Source organism: Labeo rohita, unplaced genomic scaffold, assembly GCF_022985175.1.
Source record: "Labeo rohita strain BAU-BD-2019 unplaced genomic scaffold, IGBB_LRoh.1.0 scaffold_453, whole genome shotgun sequence".
Classification (NCBI taxonomy): Eukaryota; Metazoa; Chordata; class Actinopteri; order Cypriniformes; family Cyprinidae; genus Labeo; species Labeo rohita.
The window spans coordinates 9,289-32,189 of NW_026129372.1; the positions used below are offsets into that span (position 1 = coordinate 9,289).

The following is a 22,901-nucleotide window of genomic DNA, read 5'->3' on the forward strand; positions in this document are numbered from 1 at the left end:
ATATGATTTCCTAAAATAAATAAATACATTTCTGAATTAAATTAAGCATCAATTAAGTATTAGAAGTATTAAGTAATACTTCTAAAATATTAAAGCGTTAAATGATTGTTTGTTTATTTATTTATTTATTTACCTACCTACCTAATGATGAATCTGATAATAAAGATAATATTGTGACGTTTATTTGTTTGGGCTATACTTTCACCCTACTAAAATCCTTTATCTCCACTGCAGAATATCTCCTTCTTTTTTTAGTTAGGTTTTTATTATTATTATTATTATTAAATTATCTTCAAATAATGAAAAAAATATTAAAAAGCATGAACGAAGCATGACGTCATGGTCGGCGAATGCGGAAGTAGAGCGAGCAACAACCAGAGATTGAGGAAAACGAAACATAAACATTATCCAGACAGAAACGATGTTTCTTCGAATTTAGATCGGTTCAGCATTATTTGTAACTTCGAGAGGAAAAGGGCATTTTCGACAGGTATTCACAATGCATTAATACGGTTAAATGCAAAATCAGTATTTACATTAGAAAGTATAACTACATTTGATCATTACAGCTTGTTTGGTAAATGTCTTTCATGAATGAAATCGCGACCGGTGAAAGCAAATGAAATGTGCTAGATGAGTAAAGTTGGTAAACAAACTTAGATGCTGGCACGAGAAAAGCCTAGTCTGAACGTTTAATATATTTGAAACGACATATTAAACATAAATACAAAATTGTAACTATATATTTGATCATTTCAGCATGTTTTGGTAAAGAAAATATCTTGAATAGCTTGAATGAGATTGCGACTTGTGGAATCAAATCATAACAGTGATAACAGTGAAGAAAGCAAGTTAATAATGATAACATGTTGTCATGCACTTAAAAGGTGGCCAGATGGACATATTTGTGTAAATGCCTTGAGGATGGACTGTGAGGCCATTGTCAAGCATTTGGAGAGCTCAGAAGACCTCCAGAAGCCCACTGATGAAGAGTCATGTGAGGAGGAAATGGACACTTCAGAGGCAAAGTGGCGCTGGTTCTACCTTGCCGAGTGTGGCGTCTGGCATATGTTTGAAGTATGTACTGCCTTTTATCAAACTGCAGTCTGATTAGAATAATATGAATGGAAATTCATAAATTGTGCTTTTGCTAATCACATCATGCTGTTTTCCTTTTCACTACAGGAAGTTCCCAGCACAGGTTGCTCTGTCACCAATGAACAAATTGAACAAAACTACATCAAGAATCAGCATGCTACAGTGGACTTCTATACTGCTAAATATACCTATAAATTAGACTTTTCTGGTTGGTCACCAAACAAAACACAGATTTGTGTTATTTATCTAGATTATATGTTTTTACTGTAATTTCTCTTTTCATCTTTTCAACTTTATCATATCACTAGCTATGAAACAAGTCAATGTGACTACTGGAAAAGAAAGGCCAATCAAAAGGGCATTGCATTCAGCTACTGACTTTAGGTAAGCTTGTTTATCCTCTTTTTATTGTAATATATATATATATATATAGTACATTTGTATTGTTTATTTTAAATGAATATAAAAAATGTCTTTACATTTTGTTTCACAGATTTATCTGTGATAACCCAGCCCTTCCTGTTCCCAGTCACTGGGAAAAAATTAATACAGAGGAACCCTATCAGGTAAAAAAGAGAACGTAAATGACACATGAATGTAAATGACACAGAATGTCTTTTGACTGTAGGACTATGACTGTTTCTGTCCAGCTCATTGCTTTATGCAGAGATACGTTTGAGTACAAAGAAGTAGCTCGGTTATATGAGAGAACCATGAGCCAGCCCATCAGATCCATTCAAAGAGTACAGAACCTGGACCTGTGGGAATTTTTCTGCAGGTTGGCTCATTTTTCAATATTTGAAATTGTCTTAAAGATGTTTATTTTGCAATGATGTCTATCTGGCTGTATGTTATCATGCTTATTACAAGGATTTTTTATGTAACATTTTCAACATTTCAATTCTGATACAATAGAGTGTAAATAAATGTAAATGTATTACAGGAAAAAGGCCCAGTTGAGAAAGATAAAACATGTTGTAGATGTTGAAGAAAAGATGCTTTTTCATGGAACTGGTCACAGTAACATACAGGCCATATGCACATACAACTTCGATTGGCGTCTCACAGGAAGCCACGGTGACGTCTATGGCAAAGGTACAGTCCATGAGACTTTTTGCATTAAAAGGAAATTTACCCAAAATGAAAAGGGTGCCATAATTTACAGATGCTCTTGTTAGTCCAAACCTATATGACTTCTGTCTTCTGTCGAACACAAGAGAGATGTTTATGAAAGCCCATTTCTGTCGTAAAAGGACAGAGAAATATGTTATACATTATGAATTACTGAGTCATAATGATGAGATACACTACCAGTCAAAAGTTTTTGAACAGTAAGATTTTTAGTGTTTTTAAAGAAGTCTCTTCTGCTCACCAAGCCTGCATTTATTTGATCAAATGTACAGCAAAAACAGTAACATTTTGAAATATTCTACTATTAACTGTTTTTTATTTGAATATATTTTAAAATATAATTTATTCCTGTCATCAGAGCTAAATTTTCAGCATCATTACTCCAGTCCTCAGTGCCACATGATCCTTCAGAAATTACTCTAATATGCTGATTTGCTGTTCAAGAAATATTTAATTATTATTATTAAAAGATCAGCATTTATCTGAAACATATATAAGTATAATATTTTAATAGAAATTAACACTTTTATTTAGCAAGGATGCTTTGAAGTCATTTATAATGATCCAGATGATTTGTATTTCAGATAAATGCTGTTATTTCTATTCATCAAAGAAACCTGATAAAATTCTATTGAGTTGTTTTCTACATAATAATAATAATAATAATAATAATAATAATAATAATAATGGCTTTAGAGCAGCAAATCAGAATATTAGAATGATTTCTGAAGGATCATGTGACTGGAGTAACAATGCCAAAATTTCAGCTTTGAAATCACAGGAATAAATTCCATTTTAAAATATATTAAAATAGAACTGTTATTTTAAATAGTAAAAAATATTTCAAAATTGTACTGTTTTTTGCTGTACTTCATGCTGTGCATCAAATAAATGCAGGCTGGGTGAGCAGAAGAGTCTTCTTAAAAGAAAAAAAAAAATCCTACAGTTCAAAAACTTTTGACTGGTAGCGTAAGTAACAATTATGACAATTTATAGTTATAAAATAAAAAGTCAACATTATAAGATGGAAAGTTGTAATTATGACATAAAATGTCATAAAAATTGACCTCTAGTCAAAATTATGACTTTTTATTAATTATGAGAGAAAAAGTCACAATGATAATCATAAATGACTCAAAATTTTCCTGTAGCTGAGATAAAAAGTTGGAATTTTAAAATGTCTTTTTATCTCATTTTGACATTTCCTTTTTTTTTTCGATTTACCAAAGAGGAAGTGTTTTTCTTATGTGGTGGAATTTGACTTTAATTGGAACATATTACTACTTTTGTCTTCACAGGAAGCTATTTTGCACGCGACGCAAGGTATTCCAGCAAGTTCTGTCATTCGACTAGCAAGCACAACTTTATCCTACAGAAACACGGTCTAGCGCCCCCTGTTTTCCAGAGTGACCCACCGTACAAGTGTATGTTCCTGGCACGGGTTATAGTTGGGGAATATACATTGGGTCACCCCCAGTACTGCAGACCACCTTCTAAAGACATGAGCATTGCCAACTTTTTCGACAGCTGTGTGGATGACATGATGAGCCCGAAAATCTTTGTTATATTCGACAGCAACCAGATCTATCCGGAATACCTGATTGAGTTTTACTGACATCAGAGACCAAAAGAAAATCTCATTCTGATGGATGTATTGCTCCGTGTGGAGTTGTACAGCAGAGTACTGTAACCCTGCTAATGTCTGGTTACTGCAAAAGTGCCTTTGGTTAAAAAACAAAACAAAACAAAACAATGAACGGACAATTTACTGTGTCTAGGGGGCAGAGTTAAAACATATTTATAGTTTACATAATCAATTTTATGTTGTTGTTGTTTTTTTCTTTTTCTTTTTTTCTAACATTTATTCAAATGTTTTATCCAACTGATTAAGACATTGATTTATGATATGAAAAGTCCATATGAAATTTCATTCATATGAAAATTAATGAATGAAGAACCCCTATTTTATATATATATATACTTTCTTTCATTTGTAATTTCATTGCTTGAAATATTGCATCATCTTTACATTTTTTATTTAATTCTTTTAAATGCCCAGAAATCCTGCCTTGTGGAAAAAAAAAAGTATTTCCATGAATACTAGATACCGTGAGTTATGTATATCAAATTTAGACATGTAACATCTTTTATTATTAGTAGTATTATTTTTCATAGCCTACCTCTTCATAATTCTACCTCATAATATATTTTGAAAAGGAAAACAAAAAAAACAAAAAGACAACTCTGATTGCCAGAAGTTTTTAAATGTTCGTAATGGAATATGTTTGAAATGGAAATTGGATTATGTCTTTAAACTGTGATTAAATGAACGTAGCAGATCTTTTATTCCATGTTGTGACGTGTATCTGAGTAAAGCGGATTATTGGAAAAGAAAAAAATAAAACTGGGTGGGTCTAGGTTCTATACATTGGTTGCTGATTGGATGGAGGCAGATCTAAATAAGAGATTTTTAATTAATTTATTTTTCTATTAATTAATCAAATAAAAATATTTAAAATAATTACAAAAATAAAAACTATTTAACAACAAAATAAATCAAATGCATTTAGGAAAAAAAGACAAATCACAAAATTCTAGCACTATTTCCTCTGCCAAATCACTGATTATTTTTCACATTTTTGCCTAATTTATATATATATTGTGCTACCTAAAAGTTTGTGAACCCTTTAGAAGTTTTTTTTTTTTTTTTTTAAATATGACCAAAAAGTTAATCAGATTTTCACACAAGTCCTGAAAGTTGACAGAGAACCCAATCAAACAATTCAGATGAAAATATATAGTTTGTCATTTATTTATTGAGAAAAATGGTTGCTGAAAAATGAGTTGCAAAAGTATGTGAAGTATGAAGTATGTGACCAACAACGATCATTCCAAAGCAAGACTTGTAATTGTCTGCAAGGTTGCAAAAGACCTCAGGGTAACTTTTAAGCACATAAAGGCCTTTCTCACATTGGTTAATATTAATGTTTATAAGTCTATCATCATGAGAACACTGCTGTCGGTCTGCAGTTTGCTAAAGATCATGTGGACAAGTCAGAGGGCTATTGGAAAAAAATTTTGTGGACTGATGAGACCAACATAAGACTTTTTGGGTTTAAATGAGAAGTGTTATGGTTGGAAAAAGAAAAACACTTTATTCCAACATAAGAACCTTATTCCACCTGTGAAACATGCTGGTGGTAGTATCATGGTTTGGGCCTGCTTTGCTCCATCTTGGCCAAAATTTGATGGAACAATGAATTCTGAATACATCAAGACAACAACCACAAGCACAAAAGTCATTATACCAAAAAATGGTTGAAGAAAAACAAGGTTAATGATTTGGAATGCCTGAGTCAAAGTCTGGACCTTAATCCAAACAAAATGTTGTGGAAGGACCTGAAGCAAGCAGTTTATAAGAGAAAACCCACCAATATCACAGGCTTCAAGTGTTTCTGTTCTGAAGAATGGGCTAAAATTCCTACAAGCTGTTGTGCAGGACTGATCAGCGGTTACAAAATACATTACCTGTGGTTACTGCTTCAAAAAGGGGTCACACTGAAAGCAAAGATTCATATACTTTTGCAACTTGCAAATATTTAACACTGGATCATGTTTCTCAGTAAATAAATGACAAAGTAGCCTATATTCTTTGTCTCATTTGTTTGATTGGGTTCTTTCAGGACTTGTGAAAATCTGATGATGTTTTATGTTATATTTATGCAAGTTTGCAAACTTTCAAGCAGCACTGTATACAATTTATGCACAGCATATTTTTGCAATATACTGATCCATATTAAATACACACAGACACACACTTCTTAATTCATTTCCGAAGAATTTATATGTCAGCATTAGACCTGATTTACCAAATCTGATCACCAGTAATTTATATGACATTTTATGATTCATTAAAAAAAGGAAATAGAATAGAAGTAGAATAGAAAACACTAGTGAGGGTCATATCAACAAGTTGAAAGAACAGAGAAAGAATATATGGTCATTTTTTATAATAAAAAGAAAACAAGTGAATGAGATGGAAAAAAGAATAGAGAAATCTAATGCTAGAGGGTCCTTTTTTTAATAAAAAGAAAAGTTAAATAGAAATAAAATAGAGCGAGAGGGTCAAGTGTAACTGGAAGAGTTAATATGATATATCAACTTTAAAAGTACATTACTTTTATATTATGTAATCATTTTAAAAGTACACTATTCACAAGAGCAATTTTACAGTTGATCCAAAAGAGAGTAAAAACCCAGGAAAGAGGGGCTGAGTGAATGTGGTCTGAACTCTGTGGATGAGGGTCATTGTGTCAGAGATGTTGTAAAAGGACAGAGTCCCTGCACTGTGATCCACATACACTCCTATTTTAAAGCAGCTGGGTATGGAACATTTAATATGTTTTTTACCATGATAAAATATGCAACTCGACATACTACAGAACAAACTCCATGACTGGCGATTGAATCCAAACACACACCCTTTTTCCTTTCTCCCGATGTTCTTATATGATACTGATATAGCGACACCATGGCCACTCCACTCCAACTCCCAGTAGCAGCGTCCACACACACTCTCTTTACACAACACCTGAAGAGTATGATCAAATCTATCTGGATGATTGGGATACTGCTGGATTGTGCCTGTGTCAGCAGCCGTTTTGTTCCCTTCAGACAGACGAAGGCGTTTATTTACTGTGTTTGGATCCAGAGTGAACTGACAGGAATCTGAAGGAAATAAGAGTTCAAATTCATAATTAACAAATTATATTTATATATAATTTAACACAGTTAAAATTAAATTAGAATTATTTACAACATGTTTGTTACAAAATATAATTGTGTATTCATTTATGTATTAAAAATGCAGGAAATCATTTATTGTCAGCTCAGCAGTTTTTGCTGAAGGAAACAGACTGTACATGACACTGAATATTTTACGTAAATTAAATTAATAAAAGAAATAAATATTTTTTTCTTAAGATTGTTAAAAATAAAACACTTTAAAACCATTCAAATTCTTGAAAAAAAAAAAAAAGTTCTTAAAATTTATTGTAATTAACCAACTTTGAAAAACAAGCTGAAATAGAACACCTTTAGATTACAGAGAGGATCATGTGCACTTACACTGTAAGAATTCGTCCCTGGTCTTGGGGTCTGGGGTGGGAATTGTCTGGATATATGACACTATGGAAACCATCAGAGATTTTAAGTTTGATGATTTTATGTAATTACATTTACATGTTACATGATGCAGTCTAATATTTGAACATAAATAAATTGCAAGCACTTCACCTTTACCAGATATCCTTTCTATCTCCTGTTTGCAGAAATCCTCAAGTTTTTCTCTAAGCAGGGAGACAGATTTTGCCACATCATCAAAAGAAAGTGGAGAAGAGGAAGTGATGGGTACATCCGTAAATTTGGGAGGAACAGAGAAAGACTGAAAACTCTACAGACAAAGACAAAGAACACAATCAGAACATGAAAACAAAATTTTGCTTTCACAAAACACTCATTTTAACACTTACAATCCAGATTTCCCATCCATTTGTATACATTACCATTTAAAATATAGGATAAGACTTATTTATTTATTTATTCATCCAGTTATTGTATTATTAATTGCAACAATATTTCATAATGTTGCTGTTTTATTTGTATTTTATTTTTATTTAATTGTTTTTTTTTTCATTGAAAATTTTTGAACAGTATGTTTTTTTAAAAGCAGTCTCTATTTGTTTGATCCAAAGTACAGCAAACAGTCACATCTAGAAATATTTTTACTAATTAAAATTACTGTTTTCTAATTTTTAATACATTGTAATATTTTTTAAAATGTAATTTATTCCTGTGATTTTAAAGCTGAATTTTTAGCATCATTACTCCAGTCACATAATCCTTCAGAAATCATTGTAATATTCTGATTTGCTGCTCAAAAAACATTTATTATTATGTTGAAAACAGCTGAGTTGAAATGTTCCAGGTTTCTTTGATAAATACAAGGTTTAGAAGAACAGCCTTTATCTAAAATAAAAATCTTTAAGTAACATTATAAATGTCTTTATTATACATTTATAATAAATAGAAGTATATATATATATATATATATATATATATATATATATATATACACACACACACAGACACACACACACACATATATATATATATATATATATATATCAAAAAATTTTTACATCAACATTTACTCAACTGTTTTAAATATTGATAATAATAATAATAATAATGAATGTTTCTTGAACAGCAAATCAGCATATTAGTAATTATGCTGAAAATACAGCTTTGATCACAGGAATAAATTACATTCTAAAACATATTTGAATAGAAAACATTATTTTTAATAGTAAAGATATTTCAGATATTTTACTGTTTTTGCTGTACTTTGGATCAAATAATTGCAGAGATTGTGAGCAGAAGAGACTTCTTTAAAAAAAAAAAATCTTGGTAGTGTAACTTAGTAGTTGACTGGTAGTGTAAGCGCAAAATAGTTTGTGTAAGATTGTGCTACTTGAGTACATAGATTAAAGACCCTTTAAATTTAATATCTCACTAAATTTATTTATCTCACTAAAGACCTGCTTTAAGAGCAGATGTTACCTGGAGGAAAAGGATGTGATCATCTCTGTGTGAAAGCTGCTCCAGCTCAGCATCTCTCTTCTTCAGATCATTGATCTCCTGCTCCAGTCGCTTCAAGAGTCTTTCAGCTCGACTCACTGCAGCTTTTTCCTGATCTCTGATCAGCTGTGTCACCTCAGAGCGGCATCTCTCAATGGAGCAGATCAGCTCAGTAAACACCTTCTCACTGTCCTTCACAGCTGCCAGTGCAGAGCGCTGTTATACGACACACAGTTCTGGCATTAATCCAGCAGCGAGCACAGCAGTTGTCCTTCTCAACTGCTCAAAACTCACCTTGTGTGACTCCACAGTCTCTCTCAGCTCCTGAACCTCTTTCTCCTTCTGCTGGATTCTCTTCTTGAACTCAATCTTTGCCTTTCCCAGCTGTTTCTGTAGGACAGAACAAATAGCTTATCAGTTATTTCTTAAAATAGATATCCACATGCAGAATTTTAGATACCACTTTGATTTTGGTCTATAGCTATTAAATAATTAGTCATAAGCAAGTCAGTGCAAGGTCTGCACAAATTTTCGGGTCTGCTTTTCAATGTTTTCTGTACATCATTTTACAGTAACAGTATAGAATACATTAAATATGTTACTCCAATAGTTATATATGAAAGTGCATATAAAAGCTTATATATTTTTTAGAAGATTGATGTGCTGTTTCAGACATCAGCAAGATGTCTGTTAAAGATCACTTGAACTGAAAAGCATCTGCTTGACATGACATCTAAAAGATGTCCATTTGAAAACTGATAGGAGATGTCTTATAGATGTATTGCAAATGAGCAAACGCTTTAAAAAATACATCTTGCAGAAGTCAAATAGATGTATCTGAGATGTATGTGTGCTATTAGCCCTAATAGCACGTGCATCATGGAGACGTCTATTTTACATCTGCAAGATATATTTTTTAGAGTGTTTGCTCATCTGCAATACGTCTATAGGATGTTTCCTATCAGATGTCAAATAGATATCTATTAGATGTCTTTAAGATGTTTATGATTTAGAATGTATGTAAACAGATGTTTGTACACAGACATTTAGAATGTATGTAAAACTGATATCTTACAGACGTCTGCCAGATGTTTGTACACAGCAGATGCTTTTCAGATCAAGTGATGTTTAACAGACATCTTGCAGGTGTACATGTGCTATCTGGAGGGTATTTGCAGCTTTTACTGTGCGTTTTGGCCATTTATCCACACAAATATTCCCAAATAGCACACGTACATCTGCAAGATGTCTGTTAAAGATCACCTGATCTGGAAAGCATCTGCTGTGTACTAACATCTGGCAGACGTCTGTAAGATATCAGTTTTACATACATTCTAAATCATTAACATCTTAAAGACATCTAATAGACGTCTATTTGACATCTTACAGGAAACATCCTATAGACGTATTGCAGATGAGCAAACAATCTAAAAAATACGTCTTGCAGATGTAAATGTAGACATCAAATAGATGTCTCCAAGATCTACCTGTGTTATCAGGGTTATTTAGGCAAAAAAAAAAAAAAAAGAGTAAACCCTAATAGCACACGTACATCCCGGAGACGTCTATTTGACGTCTGCATTTACATCTGCGAGATGAATTTTTTTTTATATATTTGCTCATCTGCAATACGTCTATAGGACGTCTCCTATCAGATGTCAAATAGAAGTCTATTAGATGTCTTTAAGACGTTTATGGTTTATAATGTATGTAAAACTGACATCTTACAGACGTCTCTCAGATGTTTGTACAGAGCAGATGCTTTCCAGATCAAGTGATCCTTAACAGACATCTTGCAGATGTACATGTGCTATCTGGGAAGCTGCTGAAATAAATGTTTGCATTGCAATATATGTGTTTGTTTTAAGTTTATACCTGCTTCTCCATCCTTTCTTCTGCCGCTGTTACTGTGGCATGGTTTTTGTGTTCATCCATTCCACACAAATAACAAATGCACTGCTGGTCAATACGGCAGTAGATGTCTAATTGTTTATCATGTTTGCAGCAGATCATCTCCTTTAGCCGTCCAGTGGCATCCATCAAGTTATGCTTCTTACCTTTAAAAAAATCCTCATGTTGTTCAAGGTGATTTTGACAGTAGGAGTTGAGACACACCAAACAGGACTTGACTGCTTTGCATTTTTTTCCAGTGCAAATGTCACACTCCACATCTCCAGGTCCAGCATAACAGTGAGCGGGAACAGCAGAATGGAATTTTGTCTTCTTCAGTTTCTCCATCATTTCAGCAAACACCACATTTTTGCATAAGGCAGGTTTTGGAGTGAAGGTCTGTCTACACTGGGGGCAGCTGTAAACTCCCCTCTGATCATCTTGATTCCAGCAGCCTGTGATACAGTCCATACAGTAACTGTGTCCACAGGGAATGGTCACTGGATCCTTCAGTAGATCCAGACAAACTGGACAGCTGAACTGGTCCTGAGCCACTGAAATGCTGGCTTCTGCCATTTTAGAGACAACGACATACAACAGCTCAACAAAACGTACCTCTTTCCGTGAACTGAAGAGTTTCCTGGTTTAGTTATTAAGAAAGTGAGACAGCCAATAGGGGGCGCACAAGTCTCAAACACTATTTTCAACTTCTGCCTGTGCTTATATGCTAAACACTATTAATACTAACTAATAATGATATTATGCTTGTGCTTTAAGTTGTTCCTGCTTTAATGTTATCATCACTTAAAACTGACTTATATTTAGTGACTATATTCCAAGAAGCTGATGCATTCTCAAATTATCCTTTTTTCCTATATGCAAGTCAAGTTACTAGACCCTGTGTGTAAGTTGTTGTTGATGGTGGTGTCTTAAAATAATGTGATTCATTTTGGAAAATGTCTTTGAAAATGAAATCATTGTTTTCATCCAATGTTTTAGCCTGACAGCCATTTTCCATCTGGTTCATAATCACACTTATTTTTGCCTGCCTTTATGATAAATATTCAGAATTGTTAAAAATGTGTTATATATATATATATATATATATATATATATATATATATATATATATATATTTTTTTTTTTTTTTTTTTTTGCTTTTCAAATGATAATTTTCTTCTTTATATTTGATAAACCTTTTTAATCAAATAATACACAATACTGACTAATATATACTTACTTAAATAGCCTATAGTATTAACATTACTAACAAATTGATATTTATTTGTTTTCTGATGCTGCCTGCAAGCAGAAAACTTCCGGTTTTTAGCAACAGTCGGTTTTAGTGGTTTTAGGTACTGTCACTGTCGGCAACCATTTCCTGCTAAAGGCTGCCTGTTTTCTGGTGTCATAGTTTTTACTTTTTTTCTCTCATAATTTCGATTTATTGTTATAATTATGGCATAGCCTAGTATGCCCTTGAATTTGACTTTTTTTTTTTTTTTTTTTTTTTTGCTCTTGTGACAGTATGTAAATTTCATTTCAGTTTGTGAATAGTAACAGCAATAATAAATACTTCACTGATATGTTTAACGAAATAATCCAAAGTAGCCTATTGGTGCAATTGATATGTTCTCAAAGTTTAAGAGAGAGAGAGAGAGAGAGAGAGAGAGAGAGAGAGAGCTACAAAATAAAAAAAAAAAAAAAACGAGACCACGCCCCTCGAGCGCAACATCACTTTTATTTACGATACAAGGCTCTCCCAGGTATGACGCGCTTGGACGCGTATGTAGTAATGTTTGACGTCTGTCCAGGTCACAGTGTTTGTGGCTTTAATACAGCCTTAAGTTTCTATTTCCCCTTTCTTCTACGTCAGTGTAATTATGCTCTTGAGATTTTCAAGAGTTAGTCTTATTCGTCCGCGTTTGCTTTAAATTTGTCTGTCAAAATGCGACTCTTATTTCCTTTGTTACTGCGTTTACTCTCTTTTTTCTAGCCTATAAATATGGGTTTCTAGTTGAGTTTTATTATTTGAAAACCTTCCCCATGTAGTAGTTTATTTACCTATCAAAATGTTGAGTGATGAGTTTGCTGGTTTGGAGGTGGAGGATGGAGTGGAATATATGGACACATCTGACACACCGTGGTACTGGTACTACAAGGAAAAATGTGGTGTTTGGCACAGGGTTGAGGTAATGTCTTATTCATACAATATGTTCATTTTTTCAAATGGTTGCTCTGTTATTTATTAAAAATGCATTTTAGGATGACCCAACTGGTTTTATGTCCAGTGATGAACTAGAGAGATATTACCTCAGAAACCCACAAGGGGTTATAACCATGGCTACTACTGGAGGTCAGTTCCAGATTAATTTTGCAGGTAAACAGTTTATACTTGATAATACCCTTATAATCATAAATTAATTTAGGAATACTTGAACTACTTTTTGAAATACCTAAATATAATGTAAATTAAATAACTAAACAGCCATGTTGTATAAACCCATGACCGATTACTAAGAATACCAACATCTGAGTTTATGTCATCAGCCACTCTTGTATTAATATTGTTGTTGTTGTTGTTGTTAATTAATATGTTTCAATTTAGCAAGCACGCAAGTAAACTTAAAAACTGGGAAAACAAAGCGGATTAAACGTTCATTTCAGACTGAGAATGGATTCAGGTGAGATATCTGTATCTATCTATCTCAAAAAAGTGAAGTTAGTTTATGTCCAAATGTTTTAGGGCTATGCACAGTGCGTAAAAGTATAAAGTACATTCAAGTACTACGGCACATTCAAGTCAATTTCTTTTTCAATGAAACGAAAGTGAAACCAACCTATGTGCATATATTTTGTGTAACAGATGCAAATGTGATGACATTTCTCCATCTTCACCTGCACACTGGGAGGATGTTGATCCCAAAAAGCCTTATCAGGTAACAGTAAGTGCTTATCGTAGTGTTACATTAATGTTGGGACAATCTGTCTGAAAATGTTTTCTTATCTCAATCAGTTAATTTCTCTGCGGAAAGATAGCAGTGAATATCAGAAGGTGGAAAGATTTGTCAGGGATGCTGGTTTACTGCATGATCCCATTGTGTCCATCAAACGAATACAGAATTTGGATCTTTGGGAATTGTTTTGTAGGTATGAGAATTTCTTGCTCTAGGACAAATCTCATGAAAACGGGTTATTAATTAATTAAATGACCATTAAATAATGATTATTATGATTATTAATAACAACAACAATTATAATATAGATTATGTATAAAGAAAATGACACCTTTTTTCATTCCCATATTACATATCTATATAAATTCCCATTAATACACATTATTGTTTTTGTTATTATTATTGTTGTTCTTGCATGTGAAATAATATAATTCATGTATAAAATGTTAAAATGTCTGAATTATGAATTCTAGGAAAAAAATCCAGTTGATGAGGATAAAAGGACAATCAGATATTGAGGAGCAAATGCTATTTCATGGCACGAGTGCAAAAAATGTGCACTCTATTTGCACATTTAATTTTAACTGCAGACTATCGGACAAGAAACGAAAGGCACACATATTAGGCAAAGGTGGGCTGTGATTTATATTTTCTGTTTTTGCATATTAAATATTTATAGTAATAACTCCTTTATTTTTATGTATGAATGCAATTTTATTTAATTATTTTGCAGGAACCTACTTTGCAAAACATGCATCCTTTGCTACCAAATATAGTGAAAACACCAGCCAGGGAACCAAAGTAATGCTGCTTGCCCGTGTTATTGTCGGGAAGTGCAAAACAGGCCGTCAAGATTACTGTACACCTGATGATGACCTGGATGAAAAGATACATGATAGCTGTGTAGATAATACGCTCTGTCCAAGGATTTTTGTTATTTTTGATTCCAATCAGATATATCCAGAGTACGTGTTTGAATATCGCAGCAAATAATTGACTGCAACAGTAAATGTTGGGATCTATAAAACTATGTGTAAAATGCCAAAATGTTAATATAATACAGGTTTATGCAGAACTAAGGTGTTTTTGGGAAAGTATTTTTTTTTGCAAAAGGGTCATTATTTAATGCATTTTAAAGGATAAAGTTATTTAATGTTATACTGATTGAATTTAACATGTATTTTCACCCAGATACACTAAAAGCATCGGAAGCTCACTTGAAATAGTGATTTCACTTCCATTCTTGGCCAAGAATCATACCAAAAATGTATTTATACAAGTTAAAAGATCACGGAATAGATCACCAAAGGATCATTATGGGAGTTGGAGCTCAACAGAAACATCCCCCCAAAAAACTTAAAGGTGCCATGTTGAAAATAATAACATTACTTCAGTATATCAATACGCAGACTTAAATTATTACTTGCCTAATGATGTGCAAACACAGAACTTTTTAAAAAAGAATCAATAAATATATATTATTCTTGGCAACTCAGTAGTCCGTGTTTTTCTTACTCGGTTTCTCACTGTTCATATACATGTTTAATGTTATTTAATAGACATGCATTGACAATAGCAATGTCAATAAATAAAATTCTTTAGTATTTTGTTTTAAAAAATGAAAAATAAAACATCAAAAACTAAATCAAACAAACAATAAAATAAAAAATAAGTACAATTCTGAAAACAAAACACTACTGAATGTATACTATTAAGAAATATCCTTCTAATACTACAGTATGTAGTCTAACTACACTGTAAAAAACAATTTGTTGAGTCAACTTAAAATAATTTGTAACCTGGCTGCCTTGAAATTTTAAGTTCAGTCAACTCAAAAAAATGTTTATTCAACTTGAAATGTTAAATTATACTAAGTGACAACTTGCGTTGATATTTGCGTTGAATCAACTTAAAATTTTAAGGCAGCTGGGTTACTTACCCATCTGTTAAATTTAGCAAACACAAATATCTAAGTTGTTACTTAGTACAACTTAACATTTCAAGTTGAATAAACTTATTTTAGCTGACTGAACTAAAATTTTAAGGCAGCAGGGTAACAAATTATATTAAGCTGACTCAACAAATTGTTTTTTTATTTATTTTTTACAGTGTAGTGTCTATCTACAGTGGCATCCACTAATATAATATGTAGGCTACTATATGTTCAAATAAAGTTTTGACCAAAAAATAATAATAATAATAAAAATTAAATTAAATAAATAAATAAATAATAAAATAAAAAATAAAAAAGTTTTATAAAATGACAAAACTCACATTTAAGCCTTTAAATTATTTTTAAAGTTTATTTTAAATTATAGTTTCTCCCTAAATTTGCTATGGATAATTAAATACAATGTACCAAAAGGTTAAATTGTCAATCTCTATTAATCTCTATACTGTATTTATAAATATTTCTTTTTTAATGAATTGTATTTATTTGTTTGTTTGTTTGTTTATTGGTTGGTTGGGTGGTTGGTTTCTGTGACATATGACAGTAATGTTTTGAACGTTACTAAACATTAACACTTAGTGCTAAAGAGTAGCACTAGTGGTTGCCTCCAAAATGAACAAAAATGCCCCATAATCTTTCTTTCAATACTTAATTTTCTTTTGCAATTTATATATATATATATATATATATATATTTTTTTTTTTTTTTTTTTTTTTTTTTTTTTTTTTTGTTTGTTTGTTTGTTTGCAAAAGCACATTTATTTTTGCTCATTACATCGATTTTTCATTTGCAAAACAGCGCATATGAGTTATCAAATTGTTGTCACTCGCGTTTAGTGCTGTCACCTTGTGTTGACATTGTGAAACTGCATGATTTGTCAGTAATGGTTGGCGGGCGTGTCAGTAGACACACTGTGGGCTGGACTTTGGACACCCCTGTCATAAATTATGACGTTTATTTGATTTACGAAAGCATAGGTTAATTTGAAACTATCATAAAACCTTCAGTTTCCATTTCTCTGCCACTTTTACGTCAGTGCCTAGTTGCATAGTTGCCTAATACTCGACTTACAAGTGCGACTTACTCGTCTGTGTTTGCTTTCTGTTTGTCTGTCAAAATACGACTCTTTTGTTTCCTTTTTTACTAGCCTAGAAATATGGGTTTTAGTTGAGTTTTCAAGTAAAATATTTTTTCCCTCTCTCATGTTGTAGTTCATTTTCCAAAATGTTGTGTGATGAGTTTGCTGGTTTGGTGCTGGAGGATGGAGTGGAATATATGGACACATCTGACACACCGTGGTACTGGTACTACAAGGAAAAGTGTGGTGTCTGGCACAGAGTTGAGGTAACCTAATGTCTTTTTTTATACATTGTTTCTCAACCGTTTCCTGTTTATATACAGTTTATATGTGTATGTATGCATTTATTTATTTACTTACTTATTTACTTAGGATGACCCGAAGAGCTTTATGTCCAGTGATGATCTGGAGAGATATTACCTCAGAAACCCACAAGGGGTTATAACCATGACTACTGCTGGATGTCACGTCCGGATTAATTTTGCAGGTAAACAGTTACTAGTTGATAATACTCTTACAATCATTGCTTAATTTAGGAATACTTGAACTGCTTATTAAAGTAGCTATATATAATGCATCTTAAATAATGTAAACCCATGACAGACCTTATAAATATGGGTGAAAACATTTGATTTCAATATTAGCTTTTATTTTTGTTTTATTGTATAACTTATACTTGTTTTCTTTTTTTTTTTTTTTTTTATTAATGCTTAAATTTAGAAAGCACACATGTTAACTTAAAAACTGGAAAAACAAAGTGGATTAAACGCTCATTTCAGACTGAGAATGGAATCAGGTGAGATGTTTTTAATTTATTTAGTTTTATTTATCAGTTATTTTTATTTTTTTTTCACAAAAAGAAACACAGTGGGAAAAAAAAAAAACTGTTCAAAAGAGTAACCATGAATCAGTTCCAAAAATAGTTACTAAAATACAACAAAATAAATACATGAATGTCTGTGGGACTTCATATTTGACACTGGCATAGATTAAATACTTTTTATTGCTTGGTACACAGAGGGTGTGGTATAATGGTTCACTGTATTTTATAATTCATAATTCTAATCTTAATGTTTTAAGTAAGCAGATGATTTAGTAGGCTTTAGTAGGCCTTTTTTAAAAAAGATGATATGACTCAGCTGAATATATGAAAATATGTGCCTGTAATGATAGTCACCCAGTTGAGATAAGTTAATAATTTAATTTAAAAAAAATCACAGTACAAATAGTAAAAACTGTTTTTCGGATCACACCAAATATAATAAATATATACAGCTGCAATTGAAGTTATTCAACCCCTCACAGATGGCAGTACTTTACAAATACAAGCTTTTCTGAAGATCCAAGACTTTAAAAAATGCATTTATAACAGATCACTGGCATATTAAAAGTGATAATGTCAATATATAATGTCATATTGAGTTCTAGGATTTTTAATAACGCATCTATGTCATAATTATTCAACCCCTATTCAACATTGCTTTTTTTTAGTAATTTATTTGTATGGTTGGAAACAAAATTGTCTTAAAACACAATTAAACCTTTAAAAACAGAATTAGCTTGGGCTGTTACACATACATACATTTAGCGCATGCATGTGCTGAAGCTGAGTAGCATACAGTCATGGCCAAAAATTTTGGCACCCTTGTAATTCTGTCAGAAAATGCAACGCTTCTTTAAAAAATTATTGCAGTTGCAAATGTTTTGGTACTCACATATGTTTATTTATTTATTCTTTGTTTGAATTGGAACAACACAAAAAAAGAGAGAAGAAAAGTCAGATCTGATACAATTCCACACAGAACCCAAAAATGCACTGGACAAAATTATTGGCACCTAAACTTAATTTTTGGTAGCACTCCCTTTGAAAAAAATAACTGAAATCAATCGCTGTAACCATGAATGATTTTCTTACACCTCTCTACTGGAATTTTGGACCGCTCTTCTTTTGCGAACTGCTCCAGGTCATTCAGATTTGAAGGATGCCTTCTCCCAACTGCTGTTTCAGATTTCTCCACAGGTGTTCTATGGGATTCAGATCTGGACTCATTGCTGGTCATTTCATAACTCTCCAGCGCTTTGTTTGTAACCATTTCTGAGTGCTTTTTGAAGTATGTTCCGGGTCAGTGTCCTGCTGGAAGACCCATGACCTCTGGTGGAGATGCAGCTTTCTGACACTGGCCACTAAGTTGTGCCCCAAAATTATTTGGAAATCATCAGGTTTCATGATACCATTCACACAGTCAAAGCATCCAGTGCCAGAAGCAGCAAAGCAACCCCAAAACATTTTTGAACCTCTATCATGTTTAACTGTAGGGACTGTGTTCTTTTCTTTGAAGGCCTCGTTGTAAACAGTGCCGTGATGTCCTTTACCAAAAAGCTCTACTTTATACTCTCCCAGAAGGATTGTGGTTTTGTTACATAAGTTTTGGCAAACTCCAGTCTTGCTTTTTTATGCCTTTGTGTCACCAGTGGTGTCCTCCTAAGTCTCCTACAGTAGCGTCCCTTTTCATTCAGATGGTGACGGATAGTGCGAGCTGACACTATTGTACCGTGTGTCTACAGCTCAGCTTGAATTTGTCTGGAAGTTAATCAGGGTTCTTTATCAATCCTTTGTTGTAATCTGTCCACATCCAGGGAGGTTAGCTACAATGCCATGGGCTGTAAACCTCTTGATGATATTGGACACAGTGGACACAGGAACATTAAGATCTCTGGAGATGGACTTATAACCTTGAGATTGTCCATGTTTTTCCACTTTTTTTCTCTCAAATCCACAGACAACTTTTTATACTTCTTTCTTTTCTCCATGCTCAGTGTGACACACAACACAAATTCAACTTTCCTCCATTTTAACTGGTTGCAAGTATGATTACTATATTGCCCACACCTGTTACTTGCCACAGGTGTGTCTAAATACAAATTACAGGAGCATCACATGCTTGAAAACTAATTATTTCTTACCATTTTGACAAGGTGCCAATAATTTTGTCCAGTCCATTTCTGAGTCCATGAAATTTTATCAAGTTTGACTTCTTCTCTATTTTTTTTATTTGCAGTGCAAACAAAAACAATAAGCACGTGAACCAAAACATTTGCAGTTGGAACAATTTTCTGTGAGAAGTGTTGCATTTTCTGACAGAATTGCAAGATTGCCAATATTTTTGGCCATGACTGTATGTGGCAAAGTCAACAGAGCTCTCACAAAAGCTACAGAGAATAAATAGTTTTATTATAGAAAGTCAAAGGCTACATGAAGATTTCCAAGACATTAAACGTTCTTATAGACACAGCTGGCAGCCTTATTTTTAGTTTAAAATGTGTAAAAAACCTTTGAGGGTGTTAAACAAAACAAAACACAGTATCATAAAATGTTTGATCAGAGCAACTGATAAAAACCTGCAATGTACAGCCAAAGACTTGCAAGATGACCTAATGGAAGGAGGAAAATTTACATTTGGATAGACCTGTGGAGTTCTGGAAGAATGTTTTATGGAGTGACGTGACCAAACTGTAACATTTTGGGCCCAAAAAAGGCAAAGCTTAGAAGCTTCTGTCACCTCTCTACTGGAGATGGTGTTCTTCTGCTTATAAGCACATCCAAGCAGTGTTTATTGGTGGATTTAAAGAATAAATAAATGAAAAAAAAAATTGCACCAAATTTGACCTTTGAGGGTTGAATAATTTTGAACATGATTTTTTTCCTTTTTTTTCATTATTTATCAACTTTGTGTTCTCAAAATCACTCAGATGTGTATTATTACACTTTCTCCAATAGTTTACGGATGCCTTTGTTGAATTTTTTCATAAAATATTGTTCTTTGCCGCAAAATGTCTTGCAGGTCAAGGGGGTTGAATAATTTCAATTGCAACTGTGTATATTGCATGCAACATTAAGTTAAGGTTAGGGTTTCTTTTTTGAAATGACACAAAAGAGAAACCAACCTTGCATATGTTTTGTGTGTAACAGATGCAAATGTCATGACATTTCTACATCTTCACCAGCACACTGGAAGAATGTTGATCCCCAAATCCCTTATCAAGTAATATAAAGTGCTTATTACATTTACAGTATGTCAAATTGGTAAAATTCTGTCTGAAAATGTTTTCTTGTCTCAAAGTTATTCTGCCTGAGAAAAGATAGCAGTGAATATCAGAGGGTGGAGAGATTTGTCAGGGTTGATGGTTTGCTGCAGCATCCCATCGTATCCATCAACAGAATACAGAACATGGACCTTTGGGAATTGTTTTGTAGGTAATAAGAATGTCTTGCACTATCTAGATATCTATCTCAGTTTCATAAAAATGTAGTCCTAACGAGTGTTATATTTACATAATATCATAATAGTTAACTTGCATGTGAAATAATATCCACGTATAAAAAGGTTTTGCCTGAATTTTTAATTCTTAGGAAAAAAATCCAGTTGATGAGGATAAAAGGGCAATCAGATATTAAAGAAGAAATGCTGTTTCATGGCACGAGTGCAAAAAATGTGCACTCTATTTGCACATATAATTTTGACTGCAGACTATCAGACAAGAAAAGAGGAGGACACACATTTGGCAAAGGTGCGTTGCAATTATCATAATTTGTCTTTTTTCTCTATATAAAACATTAATAGAAACTGATTTATTTTTATTCATAAAAATATTTTATGAATACAATAAATATTTTTATTCTATTCATTTTGTAGGAACCTACTTTGCAAAACATGCATCCTTTGCTAACAATTACAGTGCAAACACTGGCCTGGGAACCAAAGTTATGCTGCTTGCCCGCGTTATTGTTGGAAAGTATAAAACAGGCCGTCAAGATTACTGTACACCTGATGATGACCTGGATGAAAGGATACATGATAGTTGTGTAGATGATATGCTTTGTCCAAGGATTTTTGTTATCTTTGATTCCAATCAGATATATCCAGAGTACCTGATTGAATATCGCAGCAACTAATTTACTGCAACAATGAATGCTGGAATAAATACAGAATGTGTGTAAAATGCCACAATGTGTACATAATACAGGTTGTCAAGGTGTATTTGGGTAAATATTTTTGCACAAAATTGGGATCAAATGCATTTTAGAGGACAAAGTCATGTAATGTTATACTGTTTGAATTTGAATTTAGAATCATGGATTTAATTGATTTTTACCCAGATACAGTAAATACATCGGAATTAAGTTCACTTGAAGTAGTGATTTCTGTAGTGAACATCAGAAAGATGGCAACCCCCTTTTCCACATGTGTGGAAAGTTTCATTCTGATGAGATCAGGCTTTGTGGACAACAAAGGATGCTTGTGGGGAGGTAATATTTACATACAGTAACCCCTCAATTTGTTCTTGCCTTGTCTAGCTGTGTGATGTGTACTCTGTGCACTCCGTTTCAGTACAGTTAGGATATGTCGAAAAACTCCCATCTCATTTTCTCCTCCAACTTCAAAATCATCTTACATCACTGCAGAACCGACCCAGTGTTTACAAAGTGAACATGCAAAGAAGATCAAATGCTTTTTACAAAAAAAGGTAAAACAGCAAAGTAGAAGTTGGATGATTTTGAAGTTGGAGGAGAAAATGAGATGGGAGTTTTTCGATAAACCCTAACTGTTTGAACTGGAGTGCACAGAGTACGCATGCGCATCGCAGAGCTACACTGTAAAAAAAAAAAACAATTTGTTGAGTCAACTTAAAATAATTTGTAACCTGGCTGCCTTAAAATTTTAAGTTCAGTCAACTCAAAAAAAGTTTATTCAACTTGAAATGTTAAATTATACTAAGTGACAACTTAGATATTTGAGTTGAATCAACTTAAAATTTTAAGGCAGCTGGGTTACTTACCCATCTGTTAAGTTTAGCAAACACAAATATCTAAGTTGTTACTTAGTACAACTTAACATTTCAAGTTGACTAAACTTATTTTAGTTGACTGAACTTGGAATTTTAAGGCAGCAGGGTAATAAATTATTTTAAGCTGACTCAACAAATTGTGTTTTTTATTTTTTACAGTGTAGACAAGATAAGCATTTGTGGATCGATTCGCTAGATAAGACCCTTTTTGCTTGACTGGGATCATTTGGAGCCCTTTGAAGCTGCATTTAACCTGCATTTTTAACCTTAGAACTGTTGAGCACCACTGAAGTCCACTAGATGGAGAAAA

At 32.8% G+C, this 22,901-nt stretch overlaps 4 protein-coding genes across 8 annotated transcripts; 3 read left to right on the plus strand and 1 right to left on the minus strand.

The window, feature by feature from the left end:
* Positions 1–358: 358 nt before the first annotated feature.
* LOC127160778 (protein mono-ADP-ribosyltransferase PARP11-like) lies at positions 359–4,679 on the plus strand. Its single transcript, XM_051103436.1, has 8 exons — positions 359–490; positions 888–1,077; positions 1,186–1,306; positions 1,407–1,482; positions 1,592–1,664; positions 1,749–1,876; positions 2,042–2,193; positions 3,528–4,679. Exons 2-8 carry the CDS (start codon positions 925–927, stop codon positions 3,842–3,844), a joined length of 1,020 nt encoding a protein of 339 aa, XP_050959393.1. The 5' UTR covers positions 359–490; positions 888–924; the 3' UTR covers positions 3,845–4,679.
* Positions 4,680–5,921: 1,242 nt separating this feature from the next.
* On the minus strand, positions 5,922–11,386 carry ftr64 (finTRIM family, member 64). 2 transcript variants are annotated; one of them, XM_051103433.1, is made up of 6 exons: positions 10,744–11,386; positions 9,163–9,258; positions 8,851–9,084; positions 7,525–7,681; positions 7,357–7,416; positions 5,925–6,957 (listed from the first exon to the last, which is right to left on the minus strand). In XM_051103433.1, exons 1-6 carry the CDS (start codon positions 11,332–11,334, stop codon positions 6,443–6,445), a joined length of 1,653 nt encoding a protein of 550 aa, XP_050959390.1. In that variant the 5' UTR covers positions 11,335–11,386; the 3' UTR covers positions 5,925–6,442. The 2 variants fall into 2 exon arrangements, with proteins under 2 accessions (XP_050959389.1, XP_050959390.1); XM_051103432.1 differs by having other exon boundaries at positions 5,922–6,957; positions 7,357–7,681.
* Positions 11,387–12,532: 1,146 nt separating this feature from the next.
* Positions 12,533–15,197, plus strand: LOC127160779 (protein mono-ADP-ribosyltransferase PARP11). 4 transcript variants are annotated; one of them, XM_051103440.1, is made up of 7 exons: positions 12,533–12,950; positions 13,050–13,114; positions 13,367–13,442; positions 13,625–13,697; positions 13,775–13,908; positions 14,189–14,346; positions 14,449–15,197. In XM_051103440.1, the coding sequence occupies exons 1-7, from the start codon at positions 12,841–12,843 to the stop codon at positions 14,706–14,708; spliced, it is 876 nt and encodes a 291-aa protein (XP_050959397.1). In that variant the 5' UTR covers positions 12,533–12,840; the 3' UTR covers positions 14,709–15,197. The 4 variants fall into 4 exon arrangements, with proteins under 4 accessions (XP_050959397.1, XP_050959396.1, XP_050959395.1 ...); XM_051103439.1 differs by having other exon boundaries at positions 12,534–12,950; positions 13,050–13,138; XM_051103438.1 differs by having other exon boundaries at positions 12,536–12,950; positions 13,024–13,114.
* Positions 15,198–16,653: 1,456 nt separating this feature from the next.
* On the plus strand, positions 16,654–22,340 carry LOC127160780 (protein mono-ADP-ribosyltransferase PARP11-like). Its single transcript, XM_051103441.1, has 7 exons — positions 16,654–17,010; positions 17,117–17,231; positions 17,465–17,540; positions 20,715–20,787; positions 20,866–20,999; positions 21,156–21,313; positions 21,439–22,340. Exons 1-7 carry the CDS (start codon positions 16,891–16,893, stop codon positions 21,696–21,698), a joined length of 936 nt encoding a protein of 311 aa, XP_050959398.1. The 5' UTR covers positions 16,654–16,890; the 3' UTR covers positions 21,699–22,340.
* The last annotated feature ends 561 nt before the right edge of the window (positions 22,341–22,901 follow it).